Source organism: Rhinoraja longicauda, chromosome 26, assembly GCF_053455715.1.
Source record: "Rhinoraja longicauda isolate Sanriku21f chromosome 26, sRhiLon1.1, whole genome shotgun sequence".
NCBI classification, from domain to species: domain Eukaryota; kingdom Metazoa; phylum Chordata; class Chondrichthyes; order Rajiformes; family Arhynchobatidae; genus Rhinoraja; species Rhinoraja longicauda.
Window position 1 is genome coordinate 10,974,458 of NC_135978.1, and position 25,927 is coordinate 11,000,384.

At 40.1% G+C, this 25,927-nt stretch overlaps 1 protein-coding gene across 3 annotated transcripts in view; it reads right to left on the bottom strand.

Annotated features, from left to right (window-relative positions):
- LOC144606482 (eosinophil peroxidase-like) overlaps positions 1 to 5,332 on the bottom strand; it is a 41,867-nt gene extending 36,535 nt beyond the window's left edge. For 2 of the 3 annotated variants that reach the window (XR_013548954.1, XM_078422643.1), the window contains exon 1: positions 1,246 to 1,399. Coding sequence is in view for 2 of the 3 variants with exons in the window: in XM_078422643.1 (XP_078278769.1) it covers positions 1,246 to 1,399 (154 nt within the window). In the remaining variant the exon portion in view is untranslated. Of the gene's footprint in view, positions 1 to 1,245; positions 1,400 to 5,295 lie in introns of those variants that run through there. The other variant, XM_078422645.1, reaches the window with a different exon arrangement.
- Between the last annotated feature and the right edge of the window lie 20,595 nt (positions 5,333 to 25,927).

A 25,927-nucleotide genomic window follows, 5' to 3' on the forward strand; every position in this document is an offset into this window, starting at 1 on the left:
TTTTTTGCTCCAGATTCCAGCATCTTCAGTCTATTGTGACTCCATTATGGCAGAGTTGATTGCCTGCTCATCATAGCATCCACCCGTGCAGCATAATATAGTTTATTGTTTGCTACTCCACATTGGTTGAACATATCGAGTATTGAATCCAAGATTGCTAGGGTCCATGTTTGCTGCTTTGCATTGGTTTAACATATTGAGCAATGAATCTAGATTCCTAGGGTATATTTCTTGACAATGTTCATGGAATAAATCTTGTCTGTTTTTCATTCATCCAACTGGTATTTTATCTTTATCAGCATTTAACATCACCTGTCACTGTTCTCTTTACTCATTTTAAAAAAATCATCCTATGGTATCTGAGCTGCCCCTCAGGTCTAAAGTGTTAATTCATCTGCTTCTCCTTCTTACAAATCTCTCACGAGTTTCTGAAAAAAAACCAGCAATGAAAATTGGAAACAATATGGATTCAAAATTGAGCCTTGGGGGAATTTTGAATCATTATATCCTCTTAATTTCAACAACAAAACATTTAGTTTTATAATGCTTTTAACATCAAAACGCTCCCATGGGGTTTTGCTGGGAGCTTTATCAAGTAGAATATTTGATACTAATCCAGGTAAGGTGATATTATGACAACCGTTTAAAACAAATGACCACAGAGCTAGATTTTAATAGGTTAGGGAGGCATGGCTATTTCAGATCAAAGAACAAATTTTCTTCACTTAGAACCTTTGATATTCTCTACTCAGGAAAACACAGTTCAGCCACTGACTACACTAAATAACTGAGATCTATAGACGTCTGGACATTGGATGAATGAAAGGACATGAGGAGAGTGGTGGAAAATGAAATAATCTTGTTGAATGGTAGACAAGGAACAAGGGGCTAAATGGCCAACTCTGATTCTACTTCCAACGTTCTGTTCGTTTGTAAAGAGTAAATAGTCTTCTCCTTAAGAAACTTTCCATACTTGGTGACTTTGTGAAGAGAATCTGTTTTACACCACAGGCTCAATGCATATCTCTAGTCTTGTTTACTTACTATTTGCCCCCACACTTTGCTCCCCACTCATCCACTAATTTTCTCTCCATTCATTTCTTTTGTAATATTTACCTTAGTTAAGAAGCTCCATATGATGACTTCAAAGCACATACAAAGTTCGTCAACTGCATTATTTTTATTCACACATATCAAAAATACGTCATTGTCTTTAATAACTCGGTGCTGTATTTAATTGCTTACCTATTGGAACTCCCCCCACCACCGTAAGGAATAACACCACAAAGGGCAGTCTCAGGAACCAAATGAGTATCATTCTGAAAGAAAAACATTTGACATATAGTTCGCGAAACAAGTTGGTAATTACTCCTGGAAAGAATGTAGTTACTCTCTGCATGAATTATTAAATTGATTAATAATTTTAAGTGCCTCCATTAATTTCATTGTCTGCCATTCCCCAGGGACTACCGGTGTTGTCTGTGTAGGGTAACTGCACACCCCCTCTTTAATGAGACAGTCTATGTTTGAGCGATAATGCAGGTGTCCCAACATTTCAAAGAACTGTCTTCTTGCCTCTATATAGTGACTCCTCGTGTTTGCAGACGCAATGAATTGCAGATGCTGGTTTACAAAAAAAGACACAAAGTGCTGGAGTAACTCAACAGGATCAGACAACATCTCTGGAGAACATGGATAGATGACATTTTGGGTCGGGCCACTTCTTCAGACTGATTATGGTGGGGGAAGGAAGAAGCTGGAAGAGAGTTAGGGGCTGGATAAAGTCTGGCAAGTGATAGGTGGATACAGGTGAGGTTTTTCTTTGATTGGCAATGACCAGTGATGAAAAACAAAAAAATGTGAGATAAGGGACAGAAAAATATGAATTGTGAAGCCAGAAGAAGGAACTTCTAGTGCTTGTTCCATTTCACCATAGAGCTTAACTTGATTTGCCAAATGACCATGATTCTGAAACAAAAAGCACTGTATACATCGGTTACTAGATCCGCAATGTCATCTGAGAAGAAGTATTTTTTGAGCTTACAACACTGGCAGTCAGTTTTATGCTGTGCATCTTTACAGGCTATTGCACTGAGCAATAATCATGTTGTGCTTGAGTCTAGTTCGAGATAGCCACAGCAAGCTATACTGACCTGGCTCTGCCTTAGCTGCCTACTCTCAGCAAGTGGCTGGTGGGCTGGAAGTGAAGATAACGGTGCAGCTAGTTTTGGAGATGGAGCGTGGAAACGGGCCCTTTGGCGCACCGAGTCCGCGCCGACCAATGATCCCCGCACGCTAACGCTATCCTACACACATTAGGGATAATTTACAATTTCACCAAAGCCAATTAACTTACTAAACTGTACATTTTTGGAGCGTGGGAGGAAACCGGAGCACCCGGAGAAAACCCATGCAGGTCACGGGGAGAACGTACAAACTCAGTACAGACAGGATCGAACCCAGGTCTCAGACGCTGTAAGGCAGCAGCTCTACTGCTGCGCCACAGCATGGCTGAGACCCAAGAGAGGGATACGAGTGAGATCTGGAATGAGGGCCTGTGCAGTGGATGGTATTAACTATGTGGATGAGGCAGGGCCTGAACAGATTCACCGATGGACAGAACATGACCACGTAGACCAAATGCGGCTGGGAACAGGCCCAAGTGTGCTGCTGGGGCGTACCATGGAGCAGGGAGCAGGGCCCAGCATTTGGGTGGAGTGTGGGAGGAAATGTGTAGCTTAGAGCCAGGGCTGGAGCAAGGGTGGGTGCAGGAGTTAGGCGCTGGAGTGTGGGTGGTAACGTGAGCACAATGAGAGAGAGCCTGTAAAAGCTGGAATCTGTGGGAGGGCAGGAGAAGATCAGAGAGCAGGGTGGGGGAGGATACACAAAGTAAACATCAGTGAGAGGATGGGCTGAGGGCGGGAGCAGTCAAGAAGAGAGGTATGGGTGGTAGGGAGGGAGACAGTAGGCCAACTCACCTTTACCTGACCCTACAAATATAAGTGCACGACCACGTGCATGAGAAAGAGAGAGAGAGAGAGAGAGAGAGAGAGAGAGAGAAGAGAGAGAGAGGAGAGAGCGAGAGAGAGAGAGAGAGAGAGAGAGAGAGAGAGAGAGAGAGAGAGAGAGAGAGAGAGAGAGAGAGAGAGAGAGAGAGAGAGAGAGAGAGAGAGAGAGAGAAAAAAAGAGAGAGAGAGAGAAAAAGAGAGAGAGAAAAAGGGAGAGAGAGAGAACAAGTGTATGTGCCACAAGCATCTTCCACTCCACACGCAGTGTTGAACAGGGAGCATCGCAAACCTTGCTAACACTGCAACCTACTTGTTTTTTGTGTTGAGGATTTTTCAAAATGAATTTAGATGCTTGAAGACACATATTAGTTTAGTTTATAGTTTAGAGATACAGCGCGACTGAGTCTGCACCGACCAGCGATCCCCGAGAAAACCCATGTCCCGGGGAGAACATACAAACTCCGTACAGACAGCACACCATAGTCGGGATCGAACCTGGGTCCCCGGGCGCTGCAAGCGCTGTAAGGCAGCAACTCTACCGCTGCACCACTGTGCCGCCCCATTAGTTGCTCCATGATGCTACTTCATCAAATTTGTGGAGGAAACTTTCAATTCCCACAGCAGCTGAAGTGGTTTTGCTCAGCACCTTCTCACAAACCAACAAAGGTACATTAAGTGCTGGAGTAACTCAGTAGGTTAGACAGCATCCCTAGATACGATTTTGATCAACACCCTTTTGCAGACCGAAGAAGGATCTCGATCTGAAGCGTCACCTATCCATGTTCTCCAGAGATGCTGCCTGACCTGCTGAGTTACTCCAGCACTTTGTGCCCTATTGTGTATTAACCAGCATCTGCAGTTCTTTATTTCTACAAACAAACAAAGGTGCTCAATTAAGTAAGTGTGCACCTCCAAGGATTCTACCAGTTTCTGTAAACTAAAAAAAATGATTATGTTCTGCAAGCTGAGGATTGTTTCCTTTTGAGCTGGTGCACTATAGGCAAAGGCACAGCTTTGATCCCGTGAAAGTGCATTAGAGATGATTTAAAAAAATACCAGTGAAATTTCCATCCTCACCAACAAAATCAAAGGCAATCATTTGCAAGGCACAGGCACCGGCACCATGGTCAAACAAAGAGCTACTGGGCAAAGGATGGAACAATGCATGTGCTTATTTCGACTAGCTTGCATTTATCAAATAAAATAGACCATAAGATGTTCTGGTCTATACTGATGGTCTATTTCCTTCCATTGATTTGGATGAAAATAAAACTCTCCGTTTATTCTCTACCGAAGAATTTGCAAATCAAATTTCATGGAGTCATAGGAGAATACATCACGGAGACAGGTCTGTGTAGGAAAAAGCTGCAGATGCTGGTTTACATCGAAGGTAGACACAAAATGCTGGAGTAACTCAGCGGGACAGGCAGCATCTCTGGAGAGAAGGAATGGGTGACATTTCGGGTCGAGACCCTTCTTCACCCATTCCTTCTCTCCAGAGATGCTGCCTGTCCCGCTGAGTTACTCCAGCATTTTGTGTCTATGGAGACAGGTCTATTTGTTACCTACATTGACTTTCAGCCACCCTTTTATTCAAATCCTATATTAATCCCATTTTGTTACTCTTTCCTTATGCTTGTCAAACCTCCCCCTCCCTCAGATTTTACTACTTACCTACACACTAGGGCAGGTTATACCAGCCAATTCATCTACCAAACTGCATATCGCAAGGACATGGGAGAAAACCGGAGCAGCCAGGGGAAACCCATGTGTACACAGAGAACATGAACACTCTACCAGTTAGCTGTGAGGCTGTGCGATAGCAGCTTTACAAGCTGTGATCCTCTGCAGCCCCTTCATCAGCTGTTTGAGAAATATGTTCTCAGTGGACTTTAGTGGACTTTTGTGGACTTTTGTGCAGACAGTACCATTGCAAATTGTGGTAGCATGGGATGTGTTGTAAATGGTAGTGCAAGAAGGGTCTCGACCCAAAATGTCATCCATTCCTTCGCACCAGAGATGCTGCCTGTCCCGCTGAGTTACTCCAGCATTTTGTGTCTATCAGTGCATGTTAATGCTGTGAGTCAAGCAGGTGAGAGAAATATTTGGTAACAGTTGGGATGGTAACATTACAAATATAATGTTACAAGCTCAACAATACCAGACAGAGTTCAGGAAAAAAAAAGATTAATTGATTGATGGTAGTTTTAGTAAATTGACAGAAAAATTGTTTTTATGTCACTTTTATAACTTATCATTTATAACTTGTTAAAATGAATTTACTTACCTTTACCACCATCAAGTTACACCTACAATCTTCCTGATCCAAAAGCTCAAACAACTGGTAATTTGGATCTTAATTTAAATTGTATTGAGGTGTCACATGAAAAAAATGGACCTATTACAATAAGAGTTATTTCCTCAATGAAAAATGTTCTGTGAAAGCTGCCCAGATAAGCAAAACATCTGAACTGGTGGGCAGCAACTGATATTGCATCATTTCAAAATTCTCACCACAGAAGAGATGGAATCCAGCCATGAGTTCTTCATGCGTTGAGTTGCAATGAAAACAATAGCCATGGAAATAAAGTATGGACACATGAACAGAGGAAGTTGGTGTAGCCCATTCGATCCTACAAGCCAGCTTTGTCATTCTTCAATTGGATTATGGTTAATCTACACGTAACCTCAACTCTGCATACCTCCCTATCCATGGTAAACTTTCAATCCTTTGTTTATTTAACTAATCTATCTTTGTCTGCCTTAAAAATATTTAAGGACCCTACTTCCACCTCCCTTTGAGGAAGAGGATTCCAAAGACTCAGAATGTTCTGGGGGAAGAAAACAATTGTCTCATTCTGCCTTATATAAGGTGAGGTCTTATTTTTAAACAATGCTTATTTCTAGATTCTCCCACAAAAATAAACATCCCCTCAACAACTGTCCTGTCAAGTCCACTTCAAATTTCCGATCAGGCTTTCTCCATGTTCCTCTAAGCTCCACGGGATGGTAGTCTAGCCTGTCCAACCTTTTTGCAATGCCAGTCAACCCTTTTCAGGTTTGGGTCTATGATATAGGTGGCACATTGGCAAAAAAAAAAAGATTATTATCATTCTAAGATGAATTGCTGAATTCATTGCCAAATATCTTTAATCATATATGAACTGCTTTTTTCTCAAAGGCAATCAAACAAATTAAACTGAGCCATCCTAGAACTGAGGCCTGAAATCTACCCCATAAAAATCGTATTAATTATTATATATATATTTGTGCGTGCGTGTATGTATGCGTGTGCGTGTGTGTGTGTATGTGAGTGCACAGATTAATTATAGTTGTTCTTACTGGGTTTTCTAGCTATCCATATCTCAATGAATACTTCTGTAAATTTAATTCTGTTGGATACATCACTAATCACTCATTCTATCCCCTGCCAATAAAGAAAAAAATAATTGCCCTTCATCCACGTAGGAACTCTATAGTCTGCATTATCATGAATCCCCCCCCCATTGTCTCCTCTTCTGCATCATTGATTATACATCTCTCCTGTTGATTACTTAACCCTGTTCCCTCTGTTCCTTGAGGTATATAGTAAAATTCCATTTGAATCCTACGAACCAGTTGTTATTCAAAGCCTCCTGAGTACAAATTAGGCTCTGAAACATAAATTGAAAGATGTCTATGAGCAAAATGTAAAAATCTTATTTTTGAATCGGATCAAGAACATTTTTGAGAATTTTTCACCTTGAACATGGTTGGCCAATTTAATAACTAGGAACAACATAGTTGAAAATTTGAAGGAAAACTGTGATTCAAAGGTAGGGTGGAAATTTCATCTGACACAAGGGATTCTGGTGAAATTGCTAAAGCCATTGCAATTTAAAGATTAACCATCACAAAATATTGGCCCATGCAAGGGGTAAAGTAGATTAGCACTGGATTAGTTTGGTGACTGGGACGAATGGAATGGAAGGCTGGGACTGAGGACCTTGCAGAGATAACCAGGAGCATCAGGTTGAGCAATTTACAAAAAAAACTATTTGTTTCAGAGCCAATTCATGTGATTTTTTTGGGAAGTTATCCACACTTTTAATCTCCCCATGCAACAGCCACTCCCATCTTTAAGTAGAAATCAGCATAAAGTAGGCACCAACTTACCTTTTTTGCTCAATTTTTATATTTACCAAGCAATTAACCTACAAACCTGTACGTCTTTGGAGTGTGGGAGGAAACCGAAGATCTTGGAGAAAATCCACGCAGGTCACGGGGAGAACGTACAAACTCTGTACAGACAGCACCCGTAGTCAGGGTCGAACCCGGGTCACCGGCGCTGTGTTCGCTGTAAGGCAGCAACTCTACCGCTGCGCCACCATGCCGCAGTTAGATTTGTATTATTTGAGACATGAACAATCCAGGATGTTTTACAATGAGGAGTAACATACAGTATTAATTTAATTAGGAAAGAAAACTGCAGATGCTGGTTTAAATTGAAGGGAGACACAAAATGCTGGAGTAACTCAGTGGGTCAGGTAGCATCTCTGGAGAGATGGAATGGGTGATGTTTCGGGTCGAGACCCTTCTCTGAGTGCTATCTCTATTGTTGTCATTCTATTGTCAATAAGGCAGCACTGCGGTGCAGATATTTTACAAGGTTATCAACACAGATTCAATTCTGACCTACAGTACTGTCGGTCCGAAGATTGTACAAGCACTCTGTGACTGCATAGGTTTACCCTAAGTACCTCAACTTCCTCTCACATCCCAAAGACATGTGGGCTGGCAGGTTAATTGGCCATTGTAAGTAAATCCCATTTATAATGGTTGGCTGGCAAGTTGGGGTAAGTTAGTGGGCACGTGAGAGAGAACTTGGCAGCCATGTTGTTATCAAAGCAGTTCAGTGAGCTAAGAACTTCTTGTTTCAATGCCACATAGTAGAGTTGGCGCTCCAGTTAGCCTTTCCTAGTGTTTCTTACCAACAAAGTCACTATTACAAGCTGGTCCTGATGACAAAAACCAGCAGGTTCATGTTTAGAGTAATACAAATCCATATTTGCTCATTTCAGTGCTTTTGGCTTGTTTTACTTGAACTTGGCTGCTGTGTTTTTATTGCTGAGGCATTCAGGCACACAAAACTCTGAAACTTAACATGTCAATGCAGCAGGTAAATGCTATCTTGCTCTTAATCACAAAAGGGTTTGAGTGCAAGTATAATGCTACAGGACAGGGATTTGTACAGTTCAGGTTTGATCTCCTACTGAACGGAAGATTTACTTGCCCACATTAAGTAGCCAGATTCACTAGACAGAAGTCCCAATGAGGATGGAAAGTTTATGAATAGTTTGAGGAAGATGGGTCTGAAACCACTGGAATTATGCTCTCTCACTTGAATTAGAAGCATCAGATATGACTTATTTGAATTACAAGATATTCGAAGAGGGTTTGACAGGGTAAATGCTGAGAGACTGCTTTTCCTAGCTTGAGAGTCTAGAATTAATAAGGGGTTGGACACTTAGAAACAGAAACTTAGAAACATAGAAACATAGAAAGTAGGTGCAGGAATAGGCCATTCAGCTCTTCGAGCCAGCACCATCATTCAATATGATCATGGCTGATCATCCAAAATCAGTACCGCGTTCCTGCTTTCTCCCCATATCCCTTGATTCTGTTAGCCCTAAGAGCTATATCTAAAGGGCCTGTCCCACTTTAGGCGATTTTAAGGCGACTGCCGGCGACTGTCAAAGTCGTAGCAGATCGCCAAACTTATCTTTTACCCGACGACAATGACCACGACAATGCCGAGTCAGGTCGAGATTACAGCGTCTTCGGAAACATCGCGAAATTCCCACACTGTCAATGCTTCGCTGCCGTCCTAATTTTCGCTGAAATCACTGACAAGTCGGTAAGTACTTGAGAGTTTTGAACTATAACATCTTGTATGGGTTACTTAAAAACCAAGCATCACTGTTACAAGGCATAAACTGGATTTACTTCCAGTTTACTAATGTATTAAAAATATATATTTTAAAAGTGGTTAAGTGGATCTTTGTGAAAAGTGTGTGGGCATTCTTTGGAAATGTACGGGAGATGCATATCTGGTTTCTGGGTTGCATATCTGGGTTGGGAGCCGACTTTAAATGTAATGGCTGATGGCCATAAACATCGCGAAATTCCCACGCTTACCTGACCGTCAAACTGTCGCCTCCAATCTACCTGTCAAACGTCCTGACGGTAAATAATTTTGTTTAAACACAAGTATTTTATGGTATTTTGAAATGACTTTACTTATTTTAATATAATGTGCTTCTAAATGCATCTAAGAGAAGCTAGCAAACCTGGGGACAGCAGGCGACAGCGCCCACAATAAGCAACAATACCTGGCGACAAGCCAGCTGTCGCCGAGAAATTTCACTCCGGATGATTTCTCAGCGACGTGCCGAGATCCACTACGATTCTTGGAAGACTCCTCATGATCATGCCCACGACACCCGGCGAACTGTCGGCGACAGCCTAATCGCCGGCAGTCGCCTTAAAATCGCCTAAAGTGGGACAGGCCCTTAACTCTCCCTTGACTACACTTACAACCAAGAAGAGGAGAATGTTCTTTATTTAGAAGACTGGAAGTTAGATTTAGCTCTTAGGGCTAAGGGAATCAAGGGATATGGCCTCCACATAGTGTATTCCCTACAGTTCCTGATGTATTTTACAGGATTTAAGCAACCGCTCGCGAATGCCCGATGAAGGGAGCTAATACTGTTTCCGAATATCATTTGATCAAATGCAATTTGGTTGAAGATTCCACAACCTGAAACATTAATTCTGTTTCCTTTTTCACCAATGTTGCATGACTTGCTGAATATTTCCATATTTTCTAGTTTTATATATGAGCAATCATATTATTGGTGTTTAATTTTTTTAAATCAGAGATATACTGGGTTCACTTGTGATGCAAATCATAAGCTCCCAAAATTGAGAAACATTGGATTTTGTTGTTGCTTCATCTTTAACGCTGAACAAAGAGGTTGACAGTGTCAAAGCTGCTGATTATCTGTGGGTGGTGTACTTGGTTTTTCATGTTTTGAGCTGATAGTTTAACTGGTTAATGAGGCTCTTAGAGAGACACAAAAAGCTGAGGTAACTCAGCAGGCAGCAGCATCTCTGGAGAGAATGAACGGGTGATGTTTCAGGTTGAGACCCTCCTTCAGACTGCCCCTTAGTTTGTTTCTAGCAGAATCTGCAGGAAAGGTTGTTAACTATTAAGTGCATGCATCTATGGGCAATTCCATTGTCCTGATGACATCAGGATTGGCCGCTTCACACGACCGAGGCGCCACATTTTCGGTGGGACTTGTGGGAGGGGGTAGATTATGTCCAGATTATTGGGGGGGGGGTGGACGACCAGGTGTGAACAGGTGGTGGATGATCGTCATGGACTTGCTGTTTCCATGCTGTCTCTAGTTAAAATAAACTAAACTAAACTCTGCCTCCATTAATGAGGCTGGTAGGGTATATGGGCAGCTGCTTTGGGGCAGATTGTGTACCACAGGTGCAGAAACTAAGCCAAGGTTAAGTCTCCTCTCATGCTCTAATGTCAACAAGACTGTAAAACATGCAATCAATGAAGCAGAGCGAGAGTGAGAGAGAGAGAGAGAGGGAAGGGGAGAGAGGAAGAGAGAGTGCAGAGCAGAGAGAGAGGGAGAGATAGGAGGGGTGTACATGACACGCCCAGTGGTTATTCATTATCCAGAGCAATAGCATTCACCAAAATGTTGTAAACAAGCTACAAATAGTCAAAAGGTATTGAATCAAGAGCTGATGAAAAAAATAATCAGAAAGAGCATTTTAGTTGTTCAAACAAAATTGACATAGAGCATAGAATAGTGCGGCACAAGAACAGACCCTTTGGCCCACAATGTGTGTGCTGAATTGATGCCAAAACCTTCACTTATCTAGTTGCACAAACCCATACCCTTCCATTCCCTGCATATCCATATTACAGCACCAGGGGCCCGCGTTCCACCCTGACCTCAGGTGCTGTCTGTATGGAGTTTGGACTTTCTCCCTGTGACTGTGTGTATTTTCTCTGTGTTCCTCCCACATTCCAAAGACGTACAGTAGTTTAGGTTTATAGGCTTTGGTAAAAGGACATTGTAAAATGTCCCTAAAGTGTAGGGTAGTGCAAATGTAGGGGGTGATCGCTGGTCGGCGTGGACTTGATGGGCCAAAGGGCCTGTTTCCGCGCTGTATCTCTAATGTCTAAAGACATCAAATGTATCCTATTTTGGGAGTATAATTCCATTCAACTCTTTTCTCTCCTGAAATATTCTGATCCAAAATGTACCCCATTGTGAGTACAAAACATTTGTTTGACCATCTGAAATGTAATTGAGAATTTTGAGCTTATTACAAAGAAACAGCTGTCTCAGTTACCAACGCAGGAAAGGGGAAGAGGGCAGAAACGGAATGGGCAGTGTTAAAAACATAGTCTGAGATCAGAGGGGAAGCTGCAATGATTAATGTTCATGGTAAGTTGGGAGTGGTGGTGGGGTAACTCTGGAAGTGAAACCTCTCTGCCACTAGAGGAACTGAAATCAGGAAGAGTGATTTTGTCAGACATCAGATATCAGCAGGTAAATGGCTGAAGCAACGAGTGCATTGGGGGAAAAATGACCAGGTCAATCACCAGCAGATGCGGGCACTGGACCATTGAGATGGGCCACAGTCCCCGAAGGTGGTTTAGTTAGACTGCCCCCTGGGGAAATTGGGAATAGATGCAGGGTTCAATTCATAGTGATGACAGTTTGAGAAAAAGTGATGGATATCATGGTGCCAACTGTTATATTAAGATTACTACACTTTTCCAACCTCCAGCAACGGTTTTCACCACAGAATATGGAATAATGCTTCTATTTGTCATGTAGTTTCTTTTCAAGACTTCAGTGCAGTAGGCAATTCAATTACAGACTCACTGTAAACACAGGTAAACAGGAGATACACTAGTCTTATAAGATGCTGTAAAATATATTGGCCTGTCCCTAACAGTGAGATGGGTCTGAATAACTCATTTGTTTGAATATTTTATTTATTTGGGCAAATTCTTTCACAAGTTGTTTCATTCTGAACTTCATCGAAGCAGAACTCAAGACAAAGCAGTATTTGGGGGCAGCATGGTGGCGCAGTGGTAGAGTTGCTGCTTTACAGCGCCAGAGACTCGGGTTCGATCCTGACTAAGGGTGTTGTCTGCATGGAGTTTGTATGTTCTCCTCATGACCGTGTGGGATTTCCCCGAGTGCTCTAGATTCGTCTCACAATCCAAAGACATAGAGGTTTGTAAGGTTAATTGGCTTCGGTAATGTATGCAAATTGTTCCGAATGTGTAAGGTAGTGTAGCATAGGGCGGTCGCTGGTTGGCGTGGACTCGGTGGGCCGAAGGGCCTGTTTCCATGCTGTATGTCTAAATTAAGCTAAACTAAACGAAGCACTGTAAAAAATTCACATCGCACATAAAAAGTCACAATTATTGAGAGTGCAGAGTTCTTTATTGTGTATCTTGCAAGAACAGTGAAAGATTCAATTTCATACAGATGGTTTTTTTTATAGAAACCATTTCAAAAGGATAGTTTTAACAAATCTGTTTCCAAACTGGGATAATCGACTGGGCTCTCCATATCTTTTCACCCAGCCTCTCTGCGAAGAAGAGTTCTTTTTTTTCAACATTCATTCAGAATATCCAGAAAGTGATTTACAGATACTTCAAAAAGAAAATGAGCACAAGCAGGTCGGTCCTGTCCACATTCATAACATTTGTGAAAGGCAAGTCAAGTGAGGTGTTTCAACTCGAAGAACTCCAGACATGAAAGCGATAGGAAGAGAAGAGATTTTCCTTAGCATTGATACCATGCCACTGAGCTGCAATGTGCTGCCAGTGGGGTCCCAGACAGTGGGGCACGACAGTAAAGAGCGGTACCGGCACAATAGTTGAATCAGTTGACTTCACCAGAGAAAGAACAGGAAGCAACATGACCCGACTGGTAATCGGTTGGGTAGCCTACTGATTGGACAATTGACATCTTGTGAAGCCAGACTTTGTACATTCATTAAATGAAAGCTTTTGGCTAGGCAAGAGCTGACACATTGCTTCAGATAACCTTCATCAAATGTGCCACTGTAAACCACAATGATGATAGTTGCAGCTGAAGATGCAGCAATAAATGGGAGTAGATCCATAGTCCAATGAAAATCTTTATACTTCTACTATTGCCAACCACTGGGCTGTAAACCTCTCAGATTTATTACCTGCTATAATATTCAGTTAACGATGACATATTATTGAAGCAGTATGTCCTTTGAAATGCAAAGCCCATTCACAGTAGATACAATGATCAACCAATGGTCGCTTTTCACTTCAGATGATCTTATGCTTATATTTTCCGCATGCTCCCCCAAATCTAAATGTCCGGTAGCAATTTTGTTTTAAGAATGATCGCAGATATTTACTGAGACCTGTCCAGTTGTTTTAAGACATTCTTCATCAATTTATTTCAGAGGCACCCATAGTCCAATAGGTTCTTGGAAATACAGAAGAAACAACGAATACTATGATTTTAAAATTATCTCGCTTTTCTCTGATTTCAGATTGATTTGCTACAGAGTTCTAATTATGCTTGTTATTTTACAGAATTTCGGTCTGGAACCATTATTGGTTGGTTTGTGTGTGCCTTTGATCTGATGTTACTTTATGGCTATGTTCATACTGAATAAAATGATCTCCAGATGTTCCAGACCATGTCCAGGCAGAATGGAAGCAAACTTGACTTGCCTTTGATGTTGACAGGAGAGGTAAAGTTCCATAAGTCATGGGTAAAACTATGGATGACATTATGACTTTTTATATCTTTAAGACCAAACCACATTTGTCTATGTCCCCACCCACTCCCCCTTATCCCTGGAGATGATATTTGGAGCAGTCCTAAAAATAAAATGAGTTGTGAAATGATGTATCATTAAAAAAAAGTCCACAGTGAGATGAATAGAATTAGATACACAGTGTCAGTCTTCAATGGCGAAAGGTTGGACAAACAAAAAGCAAATGACCAGCAAAGACAGATGCTTTTGTGATGCCATTCTGTCCATCCATCGTTTCCAAATGAACTGTATCACCAGCATCTAGTGCAACGATAGCACCTCCAGCCATTGACTGATAACTATTTTGATATGCTTGGTAGGCTACAACAATGGTTACGTCATTTTTCTTCAATGCAATATATGCATTAACTCTGTTGACTTCACAGTGAAATGTAAAGAAATACACACCAGGGATTCTGCATGTGAACATACCTGTTGCAGGACTATAGAGCCCTTGGGCATTGTATATTATATTTTCAAATCTAATTGGTACATTACCTGGTGGAAAGGCGTAGCCAAGACTGACACAGAAAGCAGCAAGAACTACATTGTAGGTTCCTGGCATACCTGCTAGCCCTGGTGCTCCAATTTCTCCTTTCTCTCCAGTCAACCCACCCTCTCCTATCGATCCCATTCGTCCCCTCAACCCAGGAAGGCCTCTGTTACCATCTGCACCGCCCATCCCATTAGCTCCGTTTCTGCCTTTGGTTCCAGATGCTCCTCTTGCACCACGTGGACCTGGTATCCCAGGTGTTCCTGGAAAGCCTTGGGGTCCAGGTCCTCCTCGTGATCCAGGACGTCCTGGTAATCCTGGTTGTCCTCTGGATCCATCTGCACCCGAATCACCTTTTGGTCCCATTGGTCCCATTGAACCTGGTTCTCCTGGAGGTCCACTTGGAGCATTGATGACTGTTCAAAAAGATGTTCATCTTATTTAGTGTCAGAACCTTCCAATTAACTGTGATATAAAACATTAATATTTGGCAAAGAATCGAATGGCAAAAACATGATGCGTGCAGTATAAGATCCATTCATGCAGCACTTGTCAGTGGATTGTTAATCTATTGGCCTGGACCAATCCAGGGACAGCAGTACATTCAACAGTCTTATCACTGGAAATTAAAATTCAGCTACACACAAAAAAAATCAATGAAATTAAAATGCTAGATTAAAAAATGGTGGCCATGAAACTACAGATTGGTTCTAAAACAGATCAGCTGTGAACGAAGTTGGCCTCAAAGATGGTTTAATTTTAAAAGGGTGTCAATCCTGCCAAGTACCATACGTTCCGTTACAATGAAACTTTACACGGCCTCCATAACACATTGTCCATCTGTAATGACTGTGAATCTAAGAATCTTTAGCAGATGAAAAGCAAGGAATTTGTAAATACTTACGGATGCAGCGTGGTGAAGGACCATTCCATTTGCCAGTGTTTAGACAGGTTATTGTATCATCTCCCAACATGTAATAGCCACTTGCACAGGAGTATGTGACAACTTGTCCGACATGTTTGAAAAATCCATTGTCAATCCTTGCAGGAGCAGGGCATACAATTTCTGTCGCAGAAAAATAAGAAAAATTGTGAAAATGAAAGATAATGGGTGTCCTGCGTTATCAATTTCCAATGTTATATAAATTCCGAATCGTTTCTATGGGTAGTTAATCTCACCCATGCAGCGGCCCCTGTTGGTGAACCACGCGCAGTACATAACCTTCGGCTCGGGAGAGGTCACGAGGTGCCCCAGGGGAGTATGGGAAGCTGGCGCGCGACAGAGACAGGAGAGAGAGGGGAGAGAGGAGTGGTGTAGGGAATTAAAGTGGTGTTGGATGAACTTCGTGTGCTGCCTCATTCTTCGACGGACAGCCTGTGTCCAATGTTGAGAAACTAAGGAAAGTGAAAACATGAAAATCCTGATCTATTGGGCTTACAATAGTGGTAGGGAAGATGCCGGAGACCCATATGCGGAAAGTATTAACCAAATACCTTGCAAAGAATAATAGGATGAAGCAGAGCCAACTTGGATTTATGAAAGGAAAACCACATGTGATTAATCTGTTGGAGTTCTTCAAGGATGTAACCAGTAGACTAGATAAGGACAAAACAGTGTATGTGGTACGTTTGAATTTTTGGGAAGGTGTTCAATTAGATCCCACATTAGTGGTTGATCAACAAGGTTAAAGTACATGTAAATGGGGGGGGGGTAACAGATTCACATGGATTAAGAATTAGTTTCTAAATAGAAAACAGGATGCAAATGGATTCTCAGCTTGGCGAGGTGTGATTATCAGGATACTGTACAGATTGGTCTTTGTGCCTCAGGTCTATACAATCCATGTCATCGATGTGCCTGTGGAGACCAAATGTAATTTTCCAAGCTCGTTGATGATACAACACTCTGTGGGATTGTGAATAACAAAAAGGATGTAACGAAGCTTCAGGGGGATATGGCTAAGATGAATGAATGGGTGAGGCCATAGAAAAATGTGGGACGTTAACCTTTTTGGTGCACATAACAGAAAAGCAAAGTGTATATTAAATGGTGAGAGACAGGGTAATTTTCAAAGGGACCTAGGTGTACTTACACCCAAGTCACTGATTGCCAACATGCGAGTGTATCGAGAGATTAAGAGGGCAACTGATATGTTAGCCTTTATTGTGGGAGAATATGAATACAAGGAAAAATAAGTCCTATTGCAGTTGACTAGGTCCTTGCTGGGACCAAACCCAGAGTATTGGCCCCTTGTTAGAAGGGGAATGCATACTGTAGAGGAAGTGCAACAAAGATACACTGGACTGGTTCTAGGACTGGCAGGTTTGGTTTATGAGGAGACATTGAGAAGACCGGGACTATATTCTCGGGGGTTTAGATGAGAGCGATATCTCACCAAAACGTACAACATTTTAAGGGACTTGACAATTTCGATGAAAGAGAGATGTTTCCCCTGGGTGTCTTTGACCAGGGGACAAAGTTTCAGAATAAGTAAGCATGTCGACGCACAGAGTCTCTTGCCCAGAGTAGGTGAATCGAGGACCAGAGGACATAGGTTTAAGGTGAAGGGGAAAAGATTTAATAGGAATCTGAGGGGTAACGCAAAGGGTGGTGGATCTATGGAGAAAGCTTCCAGTGGAGGTAGTTGAGGCTGGGATTATCCCAACATTTAAGAAACAGTTAGACAGGTGCATGGATAGGACAGGTTTGGAGGGATATGGACCAAATGCGGACAGGTGGGATTAGTGTAGCTGGAACATGTTGGCCAGTGTTGGCGAGTTGGGCTGAACGGCCTGTTTCCACACTGTATCATTCTATGACTCTATGACTAAGTAAACTATCTGAGGGTGGTGAACCTTAGAATTTCTCCTCTGCAGAGGATTATAGAAATCCAGTCATGGTATTCAGTTGAAATAGAGATCAATAGAATTTGATATAATAAGGGAATCAAGAGATATGGAGATAGTGCAGGCAAATGGCACCAAGATGGAAGAATGGCCATTTTATCTTGATCAATAGCATAGCAGGCTTGAAGGGTTAGATGGCCTGTCTCCTCCTCCTCCTCCTCCTCCTCCTCCTCCTCCTCCTCCTCCTCCTCCTCCTCCTCCTCCTCCTCCTCCTCCTCCTCCTCCTCCTCCTCCTCCTCCTCCTCCTCCTCCTCCTCCTCCTCCTCCTCCTCCTCCTCCTCCTCCTCGTATTACTGGTGCTTTAATGTATCCCCAACCTATCAATCTGGTGTTGGAGCATTAAAAATTGCTTACTTTTACAGACTGGTGGATCACAGTCCCAGTGACCTGAGGGTTGGCAATGTAGTGTTGCTAATCCTAACATCGAAAACCCAGGATTACAGGTGTATGTCACTGTGTTACCAGCAACATGAGCCTCTCCGCCATGGACATTAGGTGGGTTCCCACAGCCAGACACTGAATTTAAAAAAAAATACATTTGAGAATCCTGCACAGGAGCAAATGCAACATTTCAAACTGCTTTAGAATGCATTAAAATTAAATAGGGCCTACTGGAACAAGTACCAAAACAACATTTATAACAAATCCAAAATCGAAAGGCAGATTGAGTGGTTCGGGGATGGAAATAAAGATAAGGAATGCCTACCGCACACTTGCTGTACTGATTAAATGGCTGCCTGACCTGCTGAGTTACTCTAGCACTTTATTTTGTAGACCAGCATCTGCAGTTCCTTGTTTCTACATTTCAGATATAAATATCTGAAATGTAGAAACAAGGAACTGCAGATGCTGGTCTACAAAAAAAAGTGCTAGAGTAACTCAGCAGGTCAGGCAGCCATTTAATCAGTCCTCATGACTACCATTCAGAGCATGTAATTTACTGGAGTTTCAAAGGAAGGCTGGTGTATCAACATATTCTGAGAAGCATTTGCACTTTGTTAACAAATGCTGCCAGTGGTGGAAAAGAGGCAAGAGGCCAGGAATGTCCCCTTGTACTTCACTTCCAATCTGCTGTCTTTTCAGATTGAAATTAAAAGGCAATACAAAAGGCTGAGACCTAACTTGCATTACCTAAAACCCACACTTACGTAAAGTGTCGTTTTCAGGTGCAATGATGTTTACCGATTTAATTCCTCACAGATGAATTGGATTTCAAATTGTAAAGATTCCTCATTTGATGGGACAATTAAATATAACAATCAGTGAGCCTCAGTGTCTCCGTGAATGGGAGGAGCAACTTTGATTGGCCATGATCTATGATTTTGGTCTGTAAACTTACAAATGAATTGTAGAAATTAATAAAGGCAAGAGGGATTCAATTCCCTGAAGTCCATCATTTGTACATTAAATCTGTCATCAAATACGCACTTCTAAAATATTTGATCTATGGTCCTGATACCAGCCGCAGAACTTGGAAATATATTTTCCGCACTACTCTTCCAATCGCCCACCACACTTCATCAGAAATTCCACGGTAAATATAACATTGTGGAGCAGTGTTGTGCCATTTCTCCTCATTTGTTTATATAATTTCCATGAATATCTTAAATTTATGTCTCAACTCACTGTAACGCTTTTGGAGATCATTTCCGTCGAAATTCAAAGAGGCAGGGATTACATTGCTGTAAAATAAAATTGGTTCTGGATGAAATGGTCTGATTAATGAAGGTTCAAGCATGAGAAAAAAAAACACATTTTAAGTGTGAAAGAGCTTTTGATGAATTCGTAGTGCATACTTTTGTAATGAAGCAAGTTTGACATCTTAAAAATGTCAAAGTAAGGAAAAATGAAAGGCTATATTGAAATGCATGTTAAGTCTCCAACTGAAGTCCATTGTTGTATCTCTGAGTAATTGTTGACTCAGAGAATGACTCTCTGGTATATTTACAGTCCATTAAAGCACATTTCACCAGCATTTTCTCTTGTCCATTTTGACCCAGCTTTTGTTTTGCCCAAATTCTTCCAACTGTAGGAACTACTATGTTTTAATTCCTAGTTCTATATTTAGATCCCTATATTAATTTACCAGCCCACTGCCTCTGTTTCAAAAGTTTGACACTTCTTGCGAATGATATGATGTTATGGAAAAGTGGCGCTATCCTTTATGAAAGTGCAAGTTCTGTGTAGAAATGGGTTTAGTAGAAATTCACACTAACGATTGGTTGTTATCAAATAATTTATCCTCGTGCATCACTCTTAGGGGCACTGAGTATAAATGAGACATCATTTGGCAGCAGTCCAAGACATTGTTTAGTCCGCACTTGGAATATTATGTGCTGTTCCGGTCATCCCTCTATGGTAATAACTAGAACGTGTACAGAAGAAATTCTGCATGGAATGGACGTTTTTAGTTACAAGGAGAGATTCGATAGGCTAGGTTGTTCTCAGAGCACAGAAGGCTGTGGAGTGATCCATTAGTTTAGTAAATTAGGATGAACAGAGATAGGAAAGGTAGGCACAGTCATTTTCAAAGGGCATGTGAGTCTAAAACTAAAGGGCATAGTTTAGTTTAGTTTAGTTTGAAGATACAGTGTGTATTTGATGGACCTTTGGCCCACCGAGTCCGCACTGACCAGCAATCCTGCAGGTATCAGGATCGGACCCAGGTCTTAGCGCTGTAAGGCAACAACTCTACTACTGTGCCAACATGCCGTCATAAGGTGAGAGTGGAAATATTTGAAGGAGGGACATGTTTTTCACATGGAGGTGGTGGGTTTATGGAACAAGTTGCCAGAGGAAGTGTTTAAAGAGCTTTGCAACAGGTACATGGATACAAGGAGAGGTTTGGAGGAGGATAACTGCACGAAAATTGGATGATCATAATTAGGGATCTCAGTTGGCATGTTGCGTTGAACCAAACATCCTGTTTTGGTGCTGCACGACTCTATGACATTAAATTTGGGATGATGAATTATCAGCATACAATTTTCCTTGCCTATGTTTTAATTTTGGGAAAAGAATACATTATTATTTTGAATATTTTGTAACTGTGACAAACACATAAGGGAACAAGATTGCTGTGGTTCACAGCACCTACAGTTTGCTCGACTTGTCCTTGGCTTTTTATTACCTTGCAAGTTTCTGAAACTGCAAGATAAAAATAATGTAATCCCTCTCACACCAAGAGCAGGGGAAATTACTTTTCTTCTTGAGCACCGCGCTAGAAAGAAGTTCTGAAATTGGCAGCACAAAACCCAAGTAAGAAATGCAATGTCACAATGATGAATAAAATCTTAAATCAAAGCACGTGCAAATCTTAAATCAAAGCACGGGCCACAGTTTAAGAATAAGGGGTAGGCCATTTAGAACGGAGATGAGGAAGAACTTTTTCAGTCAGAGAGTGGTGAAGGTGAGGACTTCCGGTGGCGTTATGGACTGAACAAGTCGCACGTCAACTAGCTCCGTGAACATTTCGATTTAGGAAGAGAGGAACGGGACGGGCCCGTTGCAACTTACCGGCAATTTTCAACGAAGGGTGGGTGACGTCATCAGATCGCGACTTTTAAAAGTAAATGTCGACAAGTCGCACCCCCCCGTTAAAAATCGTTATAAAAGGAACGGGTAAAACAAGACCCGTGGAAGAAGAAGAACCAAGCCAGATGGAAGCCTCTGCTACAGCTCAAACCTCAGCATCGGGTCAGGAAGAAACTGCCAAACGAACAACCCGGAATCCACAGCCTAAAAAAATTGGATTGGAAGAATTTCGCAGCGTTGTGGGTGAGGAGCTTTCAGATATGAAGTCTCAAGTGGTAAATATGACAGTTGAATTACAAGAGATGAAAGCTGAATTAGTTTCCCTTAAAGGAATGAAGGGGGAAATACTATCTACTATTAAGGATCAGTTGGATAAATCAAAGGCTGAAATGTGTGTAATTATGAATGAACACATGGAGGAAGTAACCTCCAAGTTACAAAAGTTGGACTCTGATTTTTCTGGTAAGCTGAACCACATCACGGCGTCAATAGAACAACATGATGAGGCTTTAGGTGAGTTGGAAACTTTAGCCGAGACGAGTGCTGAAACTACAAAAGTAGTATTGTCGGAGACTCAGCGTCTTTCTGATTTATTGATGAGATTAACCGAAAAATGTACTGACTTAGAGGGTCATTCAAAACGACAAAATTTAAGAATCCTTGGAGTTAAAGAAGGCAAAGAAAAAGATAAAAACCTTCGTGATTTTACTGCTGAGTTATTACAAGAAGTTTTGAAAATGGATTCAAAGCCCTTGCTGGATCGAGCCCATAGAGCACTGAGAGCACGGCCAGGTGCTAATGCGCCTCCAAGACATTTGATTCTGAGGGTGCATAATGCTCACGTTTTAGAAGATATGCTGTCAAGAATTGCTAGTAACAGAGCTTTATCATTCCGAGGCGATGAGATTCGCATCTTCAGAGATTACCCCTTTGAGGTGGTTAAGAAAAGAGCACTGTTTAATGAGACAAGATCTATTCTCAAGAAGATCCCAGCGCTCAGATTTGGTATGTTGTATCCAGCAAAACTCCGAGTGACCTACAATCAAAATGAATCCTTTTTTACTGACCATAATAAAGCACCGGAATTTGCTCGGGAGATCGAAAGGTCGCTGAAGGCTTGATTATGATTTCATGGCTATCTTAATTGGCAGACATCTAATTGGACTTTAAAAATATTAAAATTCAAAGATTTAAGTTTAGTGTATATACTATACGTATATTAACCGTAACTAATAATTATTAATTAAAAAACATATATATTTTTATTAATCATTACTAATAAGAAGTATAAGTAATATTTGATTTATGTAAACCTTACTTTGAATACTTAATTAATACACTTTAGATAGAAAAATCGATTTATTATAGACTAATTAGTTTCGGGCCTGCCCCGTTTATCTCTCTTTTTAAAAAAACAAAAAACAAACAATAACTGTGTTAAAAAACGGAGCTAGTATTAATTTTTTTTTACATCTCACGGAAGTCCTTAGATTTTTTGCCACCTTAGGGTGGCTAACACTAACTGCACTAATTGTAGTTGTAGTTTTAGTTGTCTCTTCTTTTTTCCTGCACTCTTTTAACCTTTTATATATTGATTTTTTTTTTAGATTTAACTTTTATTATCATGTCATTTTTCAGAAATTATATACTTTTGGGAGATATTTCCGGGAGACACTCTACGCTGTACAAAAGATCATCCACCCCTCATTCAAGAAAAATGTTGTAATCCGGGTGCCAGACCATTTGCTTTATTATAGACCATTTATCGGTTAAGATGCAAGATTCTATTAGGAAAACAGGGGTTAAAGGTATTACATTTTGTAGTTGGAATGTCAAGGGTGTTAATGAACCAATTAAAAGAGGTAAAGTACTTTCACATTTAAAATCTATTGATGCAGACATAATGTTCCTTCAGGAAACTCATCTAAAAAATGTAGCACATAATAGACTGAAAGGCAAATGGATTGATAAAGTATTTCACTCATCGTTTCCCTTTAAATCAAGAGGTGTTGCTATTTTAATTCGTAAGGGTATACCAATTATAAATACTTCCTCTATAGTCGACACTGAAGGTAGATATGTTATATTAGTGGGAGAACTATATTCTACAAAATTGATATTGGTGAATGTCTACGCACCAAATTTTGATAATCCGTTATTTAAAAAATATATATTTAATACCATTCCAGAATTTGGACAATATAACTTGATAATTGGAGGAGATTTAAATTGTACATTAGATCCTTATTTGGATAGATCTTCAACTCAAAGGAAAACAAAATCCAAGTCGTGTGAATTATTAAACTCTTATATAAATAGTGCAAATATAAAAGATGTTTGGAGGATTGATAATCCTTCAGGCCGAGAGTATTCATTTTATTCACCTGTGCATAAAACTTATTCAAGAATTGATTATTTCTTGGTGGACTCCAAACTTATTCCTTATACGTATAATTCAAAATATCATAATATTATTATATCCGATCATGCCCCTTTAACATTTAGGGTAAAACTCCAAGGAGTAACGGGGAAACAGACTAATTGGAGATTTAATCCGCAAATCTTAAATGAAAAAGCATGTTATGACTATCTTAAATTGCAATTTGAGATTTTTTTTAACGCAAATGACCTTCCTGAAACACCTGCGTCCCTGCTTTGGGAAACATTTAAAGCGTTTGTGAGAGGATGTATTATTGCTTTTCAAGCGTCTCAAAACAAGAAGAACCGAGCTGAACAGAATGACCTGGAAAGTCAGATAAGACAGTTAGACATAACAAATGCCATCGCTCCCTCTATTGAAATACATAATAAAATTGCAGTTCTCAAATATAAGTTAAATTATATCCTTTCAGCTCATATTTTAAGGCTTTTTCAATATACTAAACAAAAACATTTTGAATTTGGAGATAAACCACAGAAATTGCTAGCACGTCAACTCCGTAAATTAGAAGATGATTCTACAATTCATAAAATTAGATCAGAAAATGGAGATTTGCTTAAACTACCTAAGGATATTAATCAGAGATTTTTGCAATTTTATCAGTCATTATATTCATCAAAAATAACAGATATTTCTGCGCAGATGCAAAAGTTTTTGCAGGAATGTAACCTTCCTGGTTTGAATGTGAGTGATAGAAATTTACTGGGCGCAGAAATAACTATGAAAGACGTTGAAGAGACTATTAAATCCATGAAAAATGGGAAGACTCCTGGCCCTGATGGCTTAAATAATGAATTTTATAAAAAAATCAGTGGTTTGATCTCTCCACGTTTGCAAACTGTATATAGTCACGCCTTTAAACAACAGAGATTGCCACAAACTCTGACTGAATCAACAATAATCCTCATTCCTAAAAAAGATAAGGATTCTGAAGACCCTGGTTCGTATAGGGCGATAGCTCTTTTAAATACTGATCAGAAGATATTAGCGAAAATCTTAGCTCAGAGATTAAGTCTAGTTATAGACAAATTGATACACCCCGATCAATCAGGCTTTATAGCCAAACGATATTCATTTTTCAACTTGAGACGCTTGTTTAATATAATTTATTCAAATAGACTATTAAATGAAGATTTAGCAATCATCTCGCTAGATGCTGAAAAAGCATTTGATCAAGTAGAATGGCCCTATCTTTTCTCAGTGATGGAAAAATTTCAACTAGGTGAAAATTTTTGTGCATGGGTGAAACTTTTATATACATCCCCAACAGCTAGAATATTAACTAATCAAATGCTGTCATCTAAATTTCATTTAGCTAGGGGTTGTAGACAAGGATGTCCACTATCACCACTTTTATTTGCCCTTATTATAGAACCACTTGCTGAGAGTATTAGATCAAATTCAGATATTCATGGCTACAACACTAAACATACAACCAATAAAATTTCTTTATATGCGGATGATGTATTAATATATATTACAAAGCCAGAAATTAGCATTCCGAATTTATTAAATCTCATAACTCAATTTGGTTCATTTTCAGGTTATAGAATTAACTGGTATAAAAATGAAATTATGCCAATAATAGAGCATAATCCGGCCATACTTCAACAATTTCCTTTTAAAATTGCCTATGAAAAGTTTAAATATCTTGGAATTTACGTGACTAGGAAATATACTTCTTTATTTAAATCAAATTTTCCTCCTTTACTTGCTAAATTACACAGAAATATCCAATTTTGGAAAACACTTCCTATATCATTAGTTGGTCGTAGTAATGCTATAAAGATGATCTTTCTTCCACAGCTACTATACTTATTTCAAACAATTCCGATCTATCTTCCAAAAAAGTTTTTTAAAAAAATTGATTCAATTGTTACTAATTTTATTTGGGACTACAAGACTCATAGAATAAATAAAAGACACTTATGTAAGTCTAAAATTAATGGAGGAATTTCTTTACCTAACTTTTTATTTTATTATTGGGCGGTTAATATTAAAAATATAACCTGCTGGTTGGATGATTCTGATCAACAACCGGATTGGTTAAAGATGGAGAAAGAGGATTGTTTACCATTCGATATTGGTGCGATCCTCTTAGCTCCAATAAATTTAAATAAAAAAACATATGGAGGTAATCCCATTATACATAGTGTTATCCGTACCTGGAAACAATTAAAGCTTACGTTAAAATTGAGTAAATTATCTGTTTTCCTTCCTATTGCGAATAATCCTTCTTTTAAACCGTCTGTCTTAGATAGAGGCTTTGCTCAATGGAAAAGTTATGGAATCAAAAGGGTGGGAGATCTTTATCATAAGGGAACTTTTCTTTCGTTTCAGGAGTTACAGCAGAAGTACGGATTACATGTTAATAATTATTTTAGATATTTACAACTTAGAGATTATGTAAAATCACACATGCAAGAATATAAGTTTAGAGGTCCAGAAACACTTGATGTATGCCTGAATCGACATTATAACTCAAATAAATTAATATCTTTTATTTACAATACTCTCCTTGACATTGACATTCCGTCATCAGAATCTTATAGACGAGCATGGGAGGACGAATTGAATCAATTTATAATGCAAGATATATGGGATGAAAGTTTACAACATATACATCAATGTTCATTGAATACTAGA